The sequence below is a fragment of the Rosa chinensis genome, chromosome 7 (genome assembly GCF_002994745.2).
Source record: "Rosa chinensis cultivar Old Blush chromosome 7, RchiOBHm-V2, whole genome shotgun sequence".
Classification (NCBI taxonomy): Eukaryota; Viridiplantae; Streptophyta; class Magnoliopsida; order Rosales; family Rosaceae; genus Rosa; species Rosa chinensis.
Genome location: NC_037094.1, coordinates 32,406,816 through 32,426,204, shown reverse-complemented (window position 1 = coordinate 32,426,204; position 19,389 = coordinate 32,406,816). Strand labels below are relative to the sequence as shown.

General features: G+C 37.5%; 1 protein-coding gene across 1 annotated transcript; it reads left to right on the top strand.

The window, feature by feature from the left end:
• Positions 1–1,888: 1,888 nt before the first annotated feature.
• LOC112179295 (beta-amylase 8) lies at positions 1,889–9,628 on the top strand. Its single transcript, XM_024317674.2, is given in 10 exon segments — positions 1,889–2,157; positions 2,160–2,392; positions 2,480–2,761; positions 2,911–3,114; positions 5,226–5,420; positions 5,657–5,821; positions 6,149–6,409; positions 7,884–8,084; positions 8,312–8,531; positions 9,078–9,628. Coding segments are annotated over 10 exon segments (1,959 nt in total). The 5' UTR covers positions 1,889–1,991; the 3' UTR covers positions 9,110–9,628.
• Positions 9,629–19,389: the final 9,761 nt, after the last annotated feature.

Genomic DNA, 19,389 nt, shown 5'->3' with positions numbered 1-19,389 from the left:
TAACCTAGTCAAAGATGGTTAAATAACCTAGTTTTATTGAAAATTGCCAGAACTTGATGTCATATATACAAAAGAAAGCTATAATTAGTAGATGAATACAACATTTATGACTATAAAATTCAAAAACCTAGTTTTGTTCATTCTAATTTACATTATAAAGAATTAGTTATTCTAAAGTTGGTAATATCGAAAACCGAAATACTGAATTTGGTAGATATAATTAAAAACCGAAAATTTTGGTTGGTAATTGGTACCTCAGTTTTGAAACCGAAAGCTTTGGTTTTGAAACCGAAAGCTTTGGTTTTGAAGTTGGTAATACCTATAACCGATTCGAACCGACCGAGTGACAGCCCTAGGTAGGTGCTTCCGGTTTCCGGTGACTCCTTTATTTATTAAAAAAAATAAAAACTTAGAATGTCAGATGAGCAATCATATATTACAAAACTAGATATCAATTTTCAAGCCACCTCATAATAGTCTTGTGCTTCAACTTTAGCTATTTGTGTTGCTGGCGTGATGGAGATTCTATCTCAATTACAGATGTGTGAAACAATATTCGCCTCTTTGATTTGCTGTCTAGTCCCTTGTGTGAAACAATACTGTTCAAGACGAATGTAACAAATCTTGGATAAAAATAAAGTGCTTCACATTTTCCAAATAATTGGTTTTGCAAAAAAGGAAAAAAACAAAGGTCTATCTCGATCAATTACGGATGTAGTTATATATACAAAATTCACATCTTTGATTCGTTGTCTAGTACCTTGTGTGAAACAAATGTAAAAAATCTTGGATTAGGATAAAGTGCTTTAGTTTCCCAAATAACTGGTTTTGCGAAACAAACAAAGAGTCTATATACGCTTTCCTATGGAAACAAAACTTTTCAGCTTCTTGGGTTTCTTTTTAACCTCTTGAAGGAAACCCAAAGATTGATATCAAGATTCTCCAACATATTTAAGCCTTTGGCCGATCCTAAATTTTGTTGACTTTGACTAAGCCTGACCCTAAGCCTACAATTCAAGGTAGGGCCGACCCTAACCCGGTCTATAATGACCCCTAGTACCACGAGTATGATACATGGTTTTGGAGGTTTGGGAGTGGTTCTTCAAAAGGAGAGAGGAGAGTTACTGTTGGTGGTTTCCAATCAAATGAATGGACATTTTAGAGCTGTTGCCACAAAATTATATGCTGCTGCATCAATTCTTCATGTTTTACTTTAAGCTGACATCCATTAATCACATATAATTTTAGACTGGTTAAAGCTTTGAAGAGTGATGCGTTAGATTGGTCAATGAAATGTACTTTGGAGAAAGAAGTGAGAACCATTTTTCACTTCTTCACCACAAATATATTTATATGTACACCATGTAATAAGACAATGCATGTATTAGATAATAAAATGCTTTTGTTTCCTGCATTTTAGGTTTGGGTCAGTGATGAATTACAATGGCTATTCGATGTATTTATATATGATGTAACAATCCCAATTATGTAACAAATGCAATTTTTTTTTTTTTGAAAGTAAGCTGAAATGGCTGCCCTCAAGCCTTAATTAATGAAACTGCAGAATACACCGGAGAGGGGGAGGGGGAGACATAAAGCCTAAATCCCATTATTACAATAAGCATCAAGAGAATATCTCGAAATAATACCAGGAGTCTCCATTAAATCTATGTATTATAACAACCATCAATTAGTAAAGAGTCTATTTTTTAAAAGGTAGTTTCAAGATTTTATTTTGTTAATAAAAAAAAGAAGAAGGAAATTTTCAAAATATGTTTTTACCTAAATTAGCTATAAAATGAAAAAAGTAAAAAAGTAAGTGTGCAACAGTAAAAACAAAGGAGTGATACTATGCAGAGGGAGTGAAATCCAGCATTTGATATGGAGGGGCTGTGTTTGCGAGTGAGCTCTGAACACTCTTCTCTTCTCAGATTCTCAGTCTAAAAAACTTTTGAGAGCTTATTAGACGACAACAGACGCTACAAAACGACATGAACGACGAGAGCCTCCGGCAGGATTTGGACCCCCAAAGCGATCAGAGCTCCGATTACCTCCCACCTCAGCCCCACCACCCTCTCCCTTCCCAACCCCAACCCCCTCGCCGCCCACGTGGCTTCGCCGCCACTGCCGCAGCCGGCTCGGTGGGCCCCGTCTCTCCCTCCTCCACCAAGGGGGAAGGAGAGAGAGGGAGAAGGAGAAGGAGCGGACGAAGCTCCGAGAACGCCTCCGCCGGTCAATCACCAGCCGTATGCTCGCCGGACTCCGCCAGTACGGCAATTTCCCCCTGCCTGCGCGCGCAGACATGAACGATGTGCTCGCAGCTCTGGCGCGTGAGGCCGGCTGGGTCGTCGAGACTGACGGCACCACTTATCGCCAGTCTCCACCTCAAATTGTGAGTATAAATTCATTTCCGCTTATCCTCATTCCTCCTCTTCAAACTATGGAATCATTTCTATAATCTCGAATTTTTTCGAAACAGGGAGGAGCGTATTCGATGAGCTTGAGGTCAGTGGAGACTCCAGTGTCGGGTGTTAAAGCAGCGTTGGAGTGTCATCCATCATCAGTAGTTAGAATTGATGAGAGTTTATCACCAGCTTCGCTCGATTCTGTTGTGATTGGGGAGAAGAATGAGAAGTTTTCAAATAGTAGTCCTGCCATGAACTCTGTAAATTGCTTAGAGACTGATCAGCTCATGCAGCACATTCCTTCCGCCGCAGGGTTTGCACCTGCCCCGTACGTCCCTCTCTATGTGACACTTGCAGTGAGTGGTTTTTAACCCCAAGCTTAGTTTAGATTCTCATTGTTCTGTTTCGATTGCTGGTTCAAATTCTGATACTTGTTGTTTCACTGTATTTTCAGATTTTGTAAATATGGTTTTTAACTGCTACAATCGTTGGGCTTGTTTGTCAGACTGGTTTCGTCAACAATTACTGCCAGTTGGTTGATCCTGAGGGGTTAAGACAGGAGCTGACTCATATGCAATCGCTAAATGCGGATGGTGTTGTTGTGGATTGTTGGTGGGGTATTGTTGAATGCTGGAGCCCCCAGAAATATGATTGGTCCGGTTATAGGGGTCTATTTAACATTGTACGCGAGTTCAAGCTAAAATTACAGGTACCTCTCCCTGATTCATTTTTTGTTTGTTTGCATGTGTGTGTGTTTTTTTTCTACATAGCCAATACATAGAACTATTTTAGGTGAGTAGAATCATGAATGAGAATTTTCGGAATGACCTTCAATTTGAACAAACTAATATCCGTTTTGGTCATGTTGCATTAGACAATGAGATCATTTATTTGCCATAAAGACCAAATCAGAGCCCCACTAGTGTCCTATGTGTAAAAGAGCAGCTGAATGCTTGAATCATGTGTTGCTCCATTGTCTTGGAAACTTGTTGAGTTTTGGCTGTTGTAATTTGGTTAAGGAATAATGGGAATTTCGAGCAGCACAACGAGATAGGGTGGAAGAGTTGAGGGAATAAGATGGTTATTGGCCCTCTGTGTGGGCTTTTAGGGGGTGTAAAGTCTGTCATCCATCTTGTGGAACTGGAAGGCAGCTATCAGCTAGTCTTTTTCTGAGTTGCATGCTGTGTATTGTATTGAGTTCTTCTAAATTTTATTCGTGTTTGGACTTCTTATCAAGGGTTTTTGGGCTTCTCAAGTTTTTCTTAATAAGGTTTGTTTCTTCAAAAGAAGTCCTCTTGCTTTTTCTTTCATATGACAAAAAGTATGTAGGGAGGTAAATTAAATGTGAACTGAAACTCTCTGAGCTCATGTAATACTACCCTGATGTGTGAGAGATATTCGTTCTTTGGAGGCTGTAAAAATGGCATGGTCTTATAGAGATGGGAATTTTTTTTTTTTTTGGGTGGTGTGGTCAAAGATGAACAAAGAATCTTTGCAGAAGCTAGGGGTCAGGATGTGGATCAACTATGGGATAGTTTTCATTCTTGGGCTTCTCTATGGGTGCTGGTTTCATCACAGCTTAGAGACTCTTTTTAGGCTATTCTTTATGGTTGGAATGCAGCTATGATTTTGATTTTGTTGAATGGTTGTTTTAAATTGTAAATCATTTTGTTTGGTAGTCCAGTGGAGTCTTTCGCATCTGTTTGGGATTTGCTTCTTTTGTTAATAAAAGATTGTATTATCCAAAAGGAAAAAAAAAGTAGTAAAAAAGGAAACTTGATGGTAATTTGGGATTCCTTATTAGGTTCTATTCAGTGGAAATAGGTCATTTATTTTTTCTTTTCTATGAGAAACAAGAAATTTGAGAAAGACTGAAAGTTCAATATAATAGAGGAGCAGTCTCTTAAACACCACAAAACATCAACTAAACACATATGCTGGTATTTTGATATCGCTTAGTTGCCAATGCAATTTGGGCCAAGGTAATGTTGTTTATGAAATAATATAAGCATTTCTCAAAGCAATAAAGTTATTCAGATTCTGAAAATATTAAATGATAATATAAGCATTAGTTGCCATCCAATGCAATTTGCGCCACGGTAATGTTGTTTATGAGATAATGTAAGCATGTCTCAAAGCAATGAAGTTATTCTGATTCCGAAAATGTTTAATGGCTATCTAATGTCCTTTTATGTGGTGGAACAGTGAAACTAATGCGTATGAACTTTAGAATGGTTTTTATGTCCTTGTTTGGGGAGGCCCTTTATCATTCTTAAATTTATGTGGAATTCTTTTTCATAGTAACATCTCTTGGGATCTCTGGTTTTGATAAAATTTAAGTTGCTGGACACTTAAGTTTCATTTTGTTGAAACTCCCGCCCTCTTTTTTCAACAGTATACTTATCTCAGAACACTAAATTTGCGGAAGGCTCTGTGAATGAAGCTCATCCTGTCACCTGTTTAGTTTATTTTTGCAAATGAGTGTCTGATATCTGATATCTGTTATTTTGTGGGGTAAAAGGGAAAGACTGAGTAATAATATTTATATTTTACATTTCTCCTTGTCTGTTTTGTTGGTATATAAGTTTTCATGCACCTTGTTGGGTTAGGTAGTTGAAAATGCATCACCACTTAAATATTTCATGTATTCCGCTACAATATGCTATTGGTGTAAACAAGTGAGCAAGTATAGGGTTGTGAGATGCATTCTTGCTACCTCATTATTTTATAACCTGAGGATTGTTGATTTTGAATTGCTCATATTCTGATTGCATCACTTTCCAGTTTATTGATGAGTGGTTTGTGAAATAATTATTGAAGGTCGTAATGGCATTTCATGAGTATGGAAGAAGCGAGTCCGGTGAAGCCCTTATTCCTCTTCCGAAGTGGATTTTAGACATTGGTAAAGAAAACCAGGACATATTCTTTACAGATCGAGAAGGAAGGAGGAATACTGAATGTCTATCCTGGGGCGTCGACAAAGAGAGAGTTTTGCATGGAAGAACTGGTGTTGAGGTATGAAACTATACACTTCTGAGCTGTTATGTAACTATCCATTTAGTCCAACTTTTCTTTTGGTTCACCTTTATCATCCTCTTTTATATTTCCCTGTATCATTTCTTCTTTTACATTGTCTTCGATCCCCTCAGTCTCTACGAACAGTTTATTGTTATGTACTTTCGGCTTCGTTTCTAAGTTTAAACTTTTTTTTACCTTTTGATTTGTTTTGCTATTTGCTATTCAACATTCAGGTCTATTTTGATTTCATGAGAAGTTTCCGTACCGAGTTTGATGACTTGTTTGGTGAGGGTCTTATTTCTGCTGTGGAGATTGGACTTGGAGCTTCTGGGGAGCTAAAGTATCCTTCCTTTTCGGAAAGGATGGGATGGAGATATCCTGGTATCGGCGAGTTTCAGGTATCAAGTAAAGCTAACCCAGGGCATCTATTCCTTTCTCTTCGTGAAGTTGTTGTAAATCCATACATTCTGCAGTTTGAAATATGAAGTGAAGAAAATAAACAGGCAAAATAAAAGGTCATGATTGACAGTTTTATTTCTTTTCAGTTTAAAACTACTCTTTCCCTGTTTACATGTGTTATAGTGACAGTCAGCATAAAGTTTGTAGCAATCATTTACCATAATGTGTCGTTGGTTTTTAAAAAAGGCTTGCTTCTTTCATCTTCCTTCAAATATAGTTTCTGCACTCCAATTATCTTAAAGAAATTCTAAATTGCGTTCTTGCAGTGTTATGATAGATACCTACAACAAAGTCTGCATAAAGCAGCAAAATTGCGTGGGCACTCATTCTGGGCTAGAGGACCAGATAATGCTGGTGAATACAATTCTCGGCCACATGAAACTGGCTTCTTCTGTGAGCGTGGTGATTATGATAGTTACTATGGACGCTTTTTCCTTCATTGGTATGCCAAGACACTAATTGACCATGCAGATAATGTCTTATCTCTTGCAAGCCTTGCCTTTGATGAAACAAAAGTAATTGTCAAGGTATGAATCAGGTCTATGCTCTGTCCAGTGCCATCTGTTCTCTAAGTATTGTGTTATGCTCTCTAACTTCCCTTCACTCCTTTTTTCTTGAAAAAACCCGTAACTAGGGCCGACTAGCCTGTGTACAGTAGCAATACTTTTATGTGAAGGATATGAAAGGAAAATAGGTCGGAACATCTCAATTCCTTGTTTGGTGTTTAACATAGGTCAGTTATAAAAGGAATGTATCAGTTCTGTATAACTCAACTTTTCTGTTCTAAGAGGAAAGGAGGGATTGAAGAACAGAAATAATTTTCCATAAATTTTATTTTCTAATTAACTTAGGAAGTTAGGTAATTCTTCTCTTTGTTTTTTTGGCTCCCTCTCATGCAAATATGGAAGGTTAAAGTGCCTCCTATTGTACAAATTTTAGCTTAGCTAATCGCTTATGGTAAGTTCATTACATAGGATATGGTTCCGAGAAGACGGCCTTTTTAGTGTCTTTCACCTCACTGCTGTTTGATGCATAAAAGACCATCTGAAATTTTAAATTAGATGTTGCTCTGTTCTTGTGGTAAAAGTTTTTATCGAATATGAACTGGAATTAAATGGGCTCTGTAATGCCCTAATGTGTGAGAGATAGAAGTTCTTTGGATATGTTCTGTTTGTTCTTTGTAATGCCTCATCTTCTTTGTATTTGTTTATTTGGTTATTGAAGGTTGGTTTCTCACAAAAAGTAAAATAAAATTAAAAATTAAAAAGTGAGGTCAGAGAAGAGTTTTAGTGGATGGCTCTGTAAAAACACTATAAAAAACTTTTGATTCTTTTCTTCTAAAAATATTCCTAGAAGTAAAATGAAGGGTGTTAAACTCCCAAACGCACTATGACAAACACCGTCCAAGTTAAAAAGCAAATCCATAATCTGGTTCTCTGTACCATTCATGGACATGAGTCTGTCTCTCTTTGTTTTATGAGTTTCGGATCATCATAACACCAAAACAAAAGGAAGTGAAGAGTGGTCCGTAAACTGTACAACCTAACATTTTATGTTTGAACCACTGTTTGGGATGCGTGCAATAGTTTGTTTATGCGTGCAACCCATCATCATTCTCCAACTCCAGTTTCCTTGCAACTTGCAAGTACACACATGTTGTACTCTGATAGCTCCGTCATGCTCGTGACTCATAACAAATAGTTCTTGCCTGTCTGGAAAATGTAACGTATTTTGGATCCAGTGTTGCATGCATTTCCGGAGAATATGTGATGATACTTCTTTTAGTCTCATAGTGAAACTTAGTGGTATGGAGATTTTCCAAACACCAGACCTAGAATGGTATAGAGATGTTTTAAGCTTAAAAGATCAGATATTTTGTCATTGTTTTCAACTGAATAGGTGAACCAAAGAACTGAACCAAGTGTCATGTCTTTTCGGTGTCCTCTTGTGAAGTCCTTATATCACAATGATTAGAACTGAAAGAAAGATGCCGCTCTGCAGGTTCCTGCTGTTTATTGGTGGTACAAAACACCTAGCCATGCAGCAGAGCTAACTTCTGGGTACTATAATCCTAGAAACCAAGATGGCTACTCTCCAGTGTTTGAAGTTCTGAAGAAACATTCAGTGACGGTTAAGTTTGTTTGCTCGGCACCAAATGATGGTGATGAAGCATTGGGTGATCCAGAAGGTTTGAGTTGGCAGGTGATGGACCTTGTTCCTTGGCTCTGTAGCCGTTTATAATTCTGTATTGCTAGTAGCCTAGGTCTATTCTGAGTGAACCCTAGAGCTCCCTTGTATTTGAAAGGCACAGAACTCAGTGTTACATTTTGAAGTTGCCAGGTTTTAATACAAATAATTGTGTTTGCTTAGTTGCGGATATGCTTAAAACTAATCAATTCAAGTGACTAGATTCTCATTTGTTCCTACAGGTTTTAAATTTAGCTTGGGATAGAGGATTGACTGTGGCTGGGGAAAATGCACTGTCATGCTATGATAGAGAAGGGTGCATGAGAATTGTTGAAATGGTGAAGCCAAGAAATGATCCTGATCGCCACCATTTCACATTCTTTGTATATCAGCAACCATCTCCTCTAGTTCAAGGGACAATTTGCTTTTCGGAGTTGGACTTTTTCATCAAGTGCATGCATGGTGAGTATTCTCACGGAGCAATCCGATTTGGCCGGAACTCAATTTAGTGGGTGTGTCTTGATAAGAAATTGACTGGTATTTTAGCATCCCATAATATCAAATTGTTGATTTGTTCGCTTTTCTTATGATTTTCAGCATGTGCTTCCTTGACACTTGACACCAAAATGTATTGCACACTTTCTTGAAGCCCTACAATTATTCTACTCAGCCAAAAGTTAAATTCATTGCATCATCAAATATTCTTTAGAAGTAGGAGACTTGAACACTCCATGCACGGTTTCTTGAAATATCCTTGCCAATTATACTTACCTGAGGTCAAATTGCCTGATATCTTTTGAGGACTATGATAAGAAGATTAAGGCCGAACTTCCTTGATTTGTAATAAACTACTTGTCTAAGTAGTCAATATATGACTAGATGCTACAGCATGTCTTAACTCGGGTTCTTTTGTTGAACTTCAGCTACTATTGGCCCATATCTTGAGTTTTTCACCTTTAAGTTAATTTGGGATTACATTTGCAAGATTTTTACATTTACATTTTGCAGGTGACATGGCTGGGAATATAGTGTCGTGTTAGTATAAAGAATTGACTTTCGTGGGAGAATGTAACCAGAATGGATCTCAACTGCTGGTGCCGGTAGTATCATGCAAAGCTAAAGTAGATAATGAACAGTGATGGTTCAATTGGGATAAAACCACTGGTTGCAACATGTCTTGGGCTTCGATATGATTGGTAGAACGGTAGAACACATTCACTCAATCTTCTATCTTTATCTTTTGTATTTCTTATCTAAACAAGGCATGTTTAGAAGTTAGGCAGTTGGTACATAAGTTGTTCATGGTAAGATGTAAGGAGTTTTATGTTTAGGGTTCCTGTAGGTTTTTTTTTTTTTTTGACTTTGTTAAGGGAACCCAAAGGCTTCCTAGGCCCAAGATAAATCCCTTCGGCGCATGTGAAATGCTCCAACTGTGCATTGCAGCACTTTGACAGCTTCGGGGTTCGAACCTAGTTTTATGTTTAGGGTTCCTGTAGCTATATGGTTGTATCAAAATGGCAGATTTAGCCAAGTAAACAAGTTTGTTAGAGATCTAATTTCAGATGGTTTGCATTTGCAATTGCATGGTTTGACATTTGAATTTGCGAATAACAATGGTAATATTTCAAAGTAAGAGGAACAAGTGAAGCATTCTTTGTGCTCAGAGTAATAGATAAGCAATATAAGCTTTCTATCAAACTCAGAGAAAACTCAGAAAAGCAAAGTTGCTTCTGAAGGATTTTGACACTAACTGAACCCTTGCGGCTTTCTGGTTGGCTATCCTAGGTGCAAACGCCCGACTTTTTTGCAGCGGTGCCTATGCTCACAATCTCGGTGATGTTGGCGAAGCTTCTTGTCGCGCAACTGGAGCAGTTCCTGTCCAAACCATGGGTTGTTAGCGGCTCTGGTGGTTGCTGCAATTTAGACGGTGCCCCACATTTCTGGGGTGAATTGTTGGCAACCAAAGCAGTTTTATATTGATAATTCTAGCTTCATAATTTATGTCTTTCATGGGTTTAGCTATAGCGATTCAAGAGATACCTCCAATGTTACCACTAGTTGCTTGGGGAGGGGTGTGATTAAGGAACAGAACTTCATTTTACCATCAATGCTGTGTCTTGCCAAACAGTGAGCAGCCATATTACTTTCCCTAGGAAAATGTTTCACCTTCACCTCTTCAAAACTACAAAGCAAATAATTAAAGCTCTCTAAAAGAGCTCCCAAGGAATGCAGCTCGAAATTACTAGATGAACAAGAACTGCAGAATCAGAAGCAACCTCCAACTCACTACTGTTGCAGTCGGCCATGCAATTTCAGAATAATATGCAGGCCCCAAGCTTCTGCATAAGCACTAGCTCAATACCAAGATTAGCCATAAAACCCTTATGCCAGTTCCCATTGTGATCTCTGAGTAGACCTCTAGCTCCAATTTTTCTTGAGCGCATAAGCCTAGTTCCATCAATGTTCAGTTCATTCTTCCTCAGGAGACTCTTTGCAAGAAAGAAAATTTAGACAAAACAATCATCCATGGTTTGAATTCTATTTTGAGCATGGTGCCAATCATCGGAAGCACTAATAATCATTAGCAGGATTATGATGCTTGCAGAAACCATTATCAAATACTTGCTTATTCCTTCACTTCCAGTTATACCAACATATGAACACAAAGAAATTGCACCAAAGCATGGCCATTAGAACACTTTTACAGTGCAGATTGGCATGGCTGAAAGCTATCCTTTCTGGTCCATATTGGAAGTGTTTCTAACCAAAGTAGGCCACGAATAATATCTGGATGAGAATTGCTCCTCAACAAAACTCACTGGGAAACTAGGTCGTAACACGTAGTACATTGATCAGAAGCTTTGATTGAGTAAACAATCCAAAGGAAAGTTTTGAGCTTAGAAGCACTCCGTAAGCTCCATATGAAATTCCAACAAGGAAGGTAGTCAGGTAGAGAACCAAGGTCATAAATACAATAGTAAACAGATTTAGCTGTGAAGCAGCAATTAGGGGCACCTCCTGCAACTTGAACAACAGGTTTGGTAGTTGTGTTCCTAGATGGAGCTTCATCTTATGGCTTGCTATTAGAGGAAGGTTATCAACTATGGATCGTGTAAGAATTTTTTCTCCTCTTGCTGCCCATGACTGCTTTTTGTCTTGCTGCTGATGAGACTCACAACCATCTTTTCTTTGATTGTGTTTATACTTCTGGCATTTGGACTCACGTTTTGTCTAAATGTGATGTGAGTAATCCTCTCCTCTCTTGGCAGCAGCTCTTGGCAGCATTTCATTCCTCGGGCTGCTGCTAACTGGAATGGTAATTCTTTATCTGTTGCAATAAAAAAGTTGGCTTTGCAAGCTGTGGTTTATGTTATCTGGCGCGAGAGAAGTAACCGCAAGTTCCGTAACAAAAGCCTTCCTTCTGCTGTTGTGTTCAAAGCAATTGTGGAGTCCATGCGATTATGCTTATTGTCTTGGAAGATCCCTCATTCTCCATCTAACAGCTACATTATTCATGAAGGAAGACTCCCTTCTTAATGGTGTCATCTCTGGGATGTATAGCCGTTAGGTTTGTTTTAGTTTCTCTTTTTTCTGTTCCCTCTTTGCTGAGGTTGTTGCTTTGTTAGCTTTTTTAGCTACTGTTTCTTGTTGTTTGTCTGGCTTTGTTTGAAGCCTGGTTTCTTCTATATATTCATTCATTAAACAAAAAAGAAAACAACAGGATCACAACCATCAAAGCCGGAAAGAGAACAAATTAAAGATATTTTGAATGATCATAGGGCAGAACATTAAGTTCTTGTCAGTCCAGAACTTCACATTAGAGTCATATCAGACCTTGCCTCTTAGTCATTTTAGCTCCATAACTGATACTTTTCCAGGCGCTATCTAGAACATCTAAAAGGACAATTTTTATGCTATCAAGCACAGTTTTAGGTATTTCTCCTGAAAAACAGAGTTCCAAAGACAATTATCTTGCTTTCAAATCCTCCACCCAGCTTTAGCAAGTGCAGCCAGATTCATCCCTTCAGTTTTTTTGATTCCCAAGCCACCAAAGGCTTTTGGTTTACAAAATAAGTCTCAGTATCAACAAATGGACTTCCTCCTTATCCTCAACCTCTTCCCACAGGAAGTTCATATTTATCTTGTCAAGCTTTTGCCTCACCTTTCAAGGAAAAAATCAAACAGCTCCAGTAACAATTTCCAGTATAGTTTGTGTAACCAGATCAATGTTGAGAAATCTTGCCCTGATAAGTTGAGCAACACTTGAGGTCAAGTGCTTAACTTTGAAAATTCAAAGGACATTGTTCGATCCCCCATCAATACTAGATGACAATGTATCTAAGCAAATGGAAAACAATTTGAATTTGTTCCCCCTCAAAAAAAAAAAAAAAATTTCAGTCTTGATACATTATCCACTATAGTCTATCTTGACTTGAAATGGTGAATGTTAGTAAATAGTTGCAATCTATTTGAAAATCTATGAAAGAAGCATATATGCATTTGATTAATCTCAAATATCAAACTTTATTCTAACAAATATAGAACAAAAGGAATGAGCAATGAACTGGCCTGCTTGCATAGAGAATGTTGATGACAGTTCTAACTCAGGTCCTCTCCCAGCTCCTTCAAAGCTTCATGCTCAACTCATGTCCAACTGCTACATATGAGTTCAAATTTTATTACAAATGAAATTTTAGTACAGTCTATGCACTGGACAAGCATATTGGTTGTTATCCAGCTAGAAACTGGTGTCCGCCACCCCCGGGAAGCAATAGGTAGATCCGAAGATACTTTCCAAACAACCCTATCACTTTTTTGTAATTAAAAAAAAAAATCCATCACATTTTGAAGTCTTTTTTACTTCTTATAATGTTCCTGCATATATATATATATATATATATATATATATATATATATATATATATATATACACACACACACAGATCCTATCCAGAGCGGAGCTCCGCTTTGAAATTAATGTGTGAAGTTCGAGTTTTGGGTCACTTTTCGGTCGCATATACACATCTCGACCGTTCAGTTTTTAGGTACTAGTGTATAGATCATCTCTGCAAATTTTCAGCCAAAATGATGATCGTTAAGGCATTGACAACTTCCTTAAAGCTAGTACGGTTCAGGTTGACAGATTCAGTCCGTCCATTGGTTTAAGCGAGCTAGATACCTTAACGATCATCAATTTGGCTGAAAATTTGCAGAGATGATCTATACACTAGTACCTAAAAACTGAACGGTCGAGATGTGGATATGCGACCGAAAAGTGACCAAAAACTCGAACTTCACACGTTAATTTTCAAAGCGGAGCTCCGCTCTGGATATGATCTGTATATACATATATTGACATTTCTGTTGAGTACGAAGGAATATCTTCGAAAGGCAAAATAACTCTCTCACCTAACCATTTGAATTTGCCTGATTGCTTCCTCCTACTCCGATGGTATTGCCACGAACTTCTAATACCTGGCCTCTTCTTTCGACTCTCAAATCCTAAATGGATCAAAATGATACCACATCTAACCATGCACCTGAGCAAACGCCCTCCAGACACACCTCTTACCACTATAATAATCTCCGTAATAGACAATTATTGTGGTAGATTGGCTAGCTCCTTGATGAAACGACATTTAGCAATATTATCAGTTTATCACTGATGGAGACCTACATCTAGGGATCTAAAAGACTGACAGTCTAACACAACCAATACAGTCAAACAGAACACAAAGAGATATATTTCTCATCTTCTGAATTGCAGGATATATACAGAAGTTATAGAGTTCTACCAGGAAACTAATTACAATAATTACAACGTGATATTCTCTCCTTAATTATACACAAATATTATCTCCTTGATTACACAATCTTAATCAATCCACATTTACCACAATAAATGGGATATACCAACTTGTCAACAGTGGCGAATCCAGGATGTGAAGTTGGGGTGGGCTAATCTAACACTCGCTTAGAAGAAATTTTTACTATCGATAACTTCGAAGAATGTTGAGATTAGATTTGAGAAGAAATTTTTATTAATATATAATGTTATAACTGAAGAAATAATGAAGAAGAAAATGAGGAAAATTTTGAAAGAGGCAGAAGGGAAATGTGAAAGCCTTTAGACAAAAGGGCAATGTTGTAACTAAACCGGAAAAAAGAAAGAGAGAAGTTAAATGGGAAAGAGAGGCAACACTTGCATTCTCGGGGAGTCGAACCAAGAAAAGCTTAAAGACATAAGCAAAACAGCATGGCACATTGCGAACTTGACCAAACCTGCTTTGTGGAGTCTTATACATCTAGTAGCTAAAATATTTTAACGATCTTGGGTTGGGCTACAGCCCAACCAGCCTCTCAAGTGGATCTGCCCCTGCTTATCAAGTGAGTCATAAAACGTCTTGCTAGATATTGCCTTTGTAAGAATGTTTGCCAACTGCTCCTTAGTAGGTACAAAAGGAAATGAAATAATTTGACCATCCAACTTTTCCTTAATGAAATGTCTATCAACCTCCACATGCTTCGTTCTGTCATGCTGAATCGGATTATGAGCAATTTCAATAGCAGCTTTATTATCATAATATATAGGCATCACCTTCTTTTGTTTGAACCCCAAATCTCTCAACAAGTGCCTCAACCACAACATCTCACAAACTCCATGAGCCATTCCTTTATACTTTGCTTTAGCACTGGAACTGCCTACCACCTTTTGCTTCTTGCTTTTCCAAGTAACCAAATTACCACCCACAAACGTAAAATAGCCTGAAGTAGACCTTCGATCAGTAATACAACCTGCCCAATCTGCATCTGTATACCCACAAACATATAAGTGCTTACGCTTAGAGAACACCAACCCTCTACTTAGAGCAGACTTTAAGTACCTCAAGATTCGAATTACAGCTTCCATATGAGCTTCATTTGGATTATGCATAAACTGACTCACAACACTAACTGCATAAGCCAAATCTGGTCTAGTGTGTGACAAATAAATCTGGTCTAGTGTATGAACAAACTTGTAATGCCTCTTGGTGGTTCATGTGAATCCGATCTTTCTGAAAAAGGGATATGGATCCTCCCCTAGATGCAATTTCTTCAACTTAGATCTTCAACCATACTTAATGCTACATGTCCAACACAAATCCTATCAAGGTGTCTATGACCATTATTTGCCAAGTGCCTCCAAAATTTAGAACTTTACTGCGAACAAAAATGTGAATACACAAGAAAGTCGAAGGGCCAAAAAAAATTTATTCGCCTTGGACCCCCGGAAACTCAGTGCTGGACATGCCAATTTTTGAAATTGTACCGTAGACAAATGGATCATGGATACAGAATAAACTGTCAGCTTCTGTCTTTCACCAACCAGATCGATTATTCTTGATCACAACCAATACATTACAAGTCAATTTTCTTAACTCCATTATTGATTCTGGTTTGGAATTTGGATAATGCAGCCCTTGTTAATTGACCTGGCTTTTTTTTGTTTTTTAGGCATACAGACACATATATATGAACTAATTATACTATAGCACATGCATTCTATAAATAAATTTCTCTTGGCACATAATTTGTTCATGATATATTACCAACTTTTCGTTGAAAATGCTTGGCATGTTAGTGACGTAAGTGTGATGTTACAACACCCAAGCCTATCACCACACACTAATAAAGTTGCCAATACAAAGAAGAAAGGCTCACTTGGCAGGCATTCAATTCCTTATCTACTTAACTGATTCCAGCTAGCTTAGATGTTAGAACTCCTACGTACCTTCCAAACTTGATAGTAACAGAAGCTTAACTAATCTCATATATTAAGGGAAAAGTCTAGACTGTACAGTCTATCTAGTACATGAAAGCGTAACTACTCGTATGTATATTTTGACAAGGTGATGGTGCCACGGATCATTAGGAAGTTGTAGAACTATTTTAGGTTTAATTTGGTAGGATTTGTCTCAACCTTTCATTTAAAGTTATTGTCATGGGTGCAGCTTCCCGGCCAATTTTCATTTTTGTTGGTACTGTCGAGAGATTTAGTCTAGTCTCCATCTTTGTAATTGTTTCTTTTTATTTGAATAAAAACTCCTTATTTTATCGAGGTTCATAAAATAAATAATAAAAAAAACTACTTAAATGATTTTTTTTTATCTAAATATTTTCTTATTACAAAGCTAAGAGCATTTTTAGCAGACTCTCTATTTTCGTTCTTTAGCTATTTTAGAGAGTATGTTTAGCTTTTTATCTATTTTCGCAGCTGCACAAGACTCCAAAGTGGCTCTCCATTATAGTTTTTGGTTATCTCGCTCCTAAATATAGAGAGCGAGATGAGGCTCTTTATAATTTAAAACATTCTTTTTGAGTTATTTTATGTAATTTATAAATATATTTAAACTAATTAATCTTTATTTAAAAAATAAATAAATTCAAGACTAGCTAAAATAGAGAGTATTGATGTAGACGTACTTCTAAAGTAGCTAGCCAAAATGATTTTTTAGCTACTTTAGCTAAAAGTTGACTGAAAAATGGTTAGCATTGTTAAAGATGCTCTAATTGATGTGTACATATTCAATTTCATTCAAAATAGAGAAGATGTGGTATCTTCAAAGAAAAAAGAAAGAAAAGATTACAAGACTGTCACTCATTATTTGGTCCAACATTTTGTTTTCATTGATTGTTAATGCATTAAATTCTTTGATCATGACTGTTATCCCTCAAATAATTAATTGATCGATCGAACCAAGTTGTGCAAATATATTGGAGGTGCATTAATTTGATGTTTTCAGCCAAACAATAATACGTGATCAATATCTTTAGTTTCAAAGTTTGGTGAGCAAACCGCTAATAAACTTGGATTTTGATTTGAATTTAGGCCGCGTTTGTTTGCCTGGAGATGATACTTGGATAAGATTAATTATCTCCTATCTAATGAGGAGTTGTGTTTGGACGTCCGGATATTAAGTAACCGAAAATTTTTAATCATGTCAGATCTTCATATCAAAAATCTTGCTGAGAAGGTAAGATAAATCTTATCCATCTGGATATGATTAAAAAAGCAAAATGCCTTCGTCTTCGACCTCACCGAGAAAACAAATTGAGCCTGTCCGCTGGAGAAGAAAAACTAGGAACTCGATAATAAGAGAGCGGATCAAACTTGGCCTCCTCGATGAAACTGCCTCTTCTCTTATGTGGATTGGGCAGCGAGGATGAGATTCTGTAAGAGGGAATCGATTTCTCGTCCATGGACCTGGACGACGTCGTTTTTCGATCAATAACGGTCTCGCGGTCTAAACCTAAACCCTCGCTGCTGTTGCTCTTGATCGTCTTTATCGATGCAATCTTCTTCATCGGCATCCTCTTCAGTGGTGAAGCAAGACGGTAGCTTGCAGCGGATCTCGATGAGGCAGTCGATGACTTGGTCGATGGTGCGTTTGTGGATGTAGAAGGCGGAAACGACCATGAGGGAGGTGCTGACTAAGGCAGCCATGGCTAAGTTGAGAGCGAAGGTTGCAGAGGTAGAAGATGACGAGTCCATAGGTCTGTATTCTTTTATTTATTTATTTATTTAAATCTTTTAGTTATCCAGTTCCGAATTCTATTACACAAACGCAAAATTAGTTTAGAGTTAGCATCTCCTATCCAATCTAATCTAGTCTAATCCATTTTGAAATCCTAATCTCCACTCTACCAAACGTGGCCTAGAGTCATTACTAGGTCGATTGAGATTGAATTTGGTCCTATTCAATTCTTATAATGGTTATAATTCTTAGGTTGCTATTTGCTCATAACCTCTGAAATTAGCCAAGACTCATGATTAAGACATACAAGTCATACTTTATTACTGATTAATGATTACACGACTAATTTTCAAAAATTAGCGATATAAGATAAGTTTATTATCTTTAGTGGACTCACACCAACCAAAACTATCAATCTTTTCAGGAAAAAAGAAAGGAAACCTTGTTGGACTAGCCGCCATGAACAAGGAAGATGATGAATCTGGGATGAAATCAGCTGTCCCTATTATTCTATTCCAATTATGTTCTCTCAACATGATTGGTTCACAGAGATTTAAAAAATATTTTCTTAATTTTTTGTTCCATTTTTTAATCTCTATAGACCAATCATGTTGAGGGGACAGAATTGAGACACAGAAATCTGGAACAGGTGATTTCATCCCGATGAATCTCACCCTAAATTAATTAAAACCATTTCTTGGATGACCGGTTTGGAACAAGACTAGTACCCGCCTACATGCTCATAAGATTATTAAGTGTGGGGAAAACTAAAGATGACATGACACTGATGGATGTTCGATTATCATGATGTGCATATAATACATTTGACTAACTGTGATTTGGATGCTTCACCTCACTCACCAGTCACCGCCAATCACGTGTTATGTCCAAAGCGGACTGTGGCGCCTTCATGGCGATCCAATGGTGCTGCCCAGCTAGCTGCACTTTCTAAGCTCGTTAACCTTTTGAGGTTCAATAACAAACATAGACGAAATGCGTTGCTCCCGCTTCCCTACTCTTTACGTCAGTTCCCAACTGGCAAAGTTGGCTCAACAACATTGTGCAATCGAACGCCGAACCCTTATCTAAGGGCGCCAACTACATACAGAACAAATGATGGTTTTGAACCCTTCTCTCTCCAAACTATGTTCACCTCAGAATTTTTCCACTTACCCCATCACTTCAAGGATTGGTTGGTGTTCTGATATGAGACGTTATTTCAATATCAATTTGGTGTGCTCCTGCACTATACGTGGTTCTTATGAAAATAATAAAATTCAAGGCTCTCTGTCGACGAGAAGTTTACGGATTGATTGAACTCAAATTTCACGTCACCTTGCATATTAAGCTTTTTTAGGCGGAGGCGTTATCCACCGCGATTGTAACAGCCACCTAGGTAGCTCTTTTTTTGGTCATAAACACCTAGGTAGCTTACAATATAAAACAGCCTCTTGTATGTTGGCTTAAAGGCTAAAGCTAACATAAATGGGGCTTTAAACACTGCTGAACAATTTGGTGTTTTGTTTCGAGACTTTGAGGGTTTTGTATTTGCCCGTTTGGTGGGTTATGTGCATAGGGCTGGCTCTGAGATTCTCTAGATCTGAGGTGAATAAATAAAATGCGGTCTCACATGATAAGAACGATTTTTTTGTTTATATTTATCTTTTTTTTCTTCTTATAATTATTATTATAAGTAATATAAAAAAGAATCCATGTCATAAGTGTCTCTAAAATTTCTTTATTAATATACCAGACTAAAAAAAAAAAAATAGAAGAAGAAGACGAAGAACAAGAAGTCGTTATTA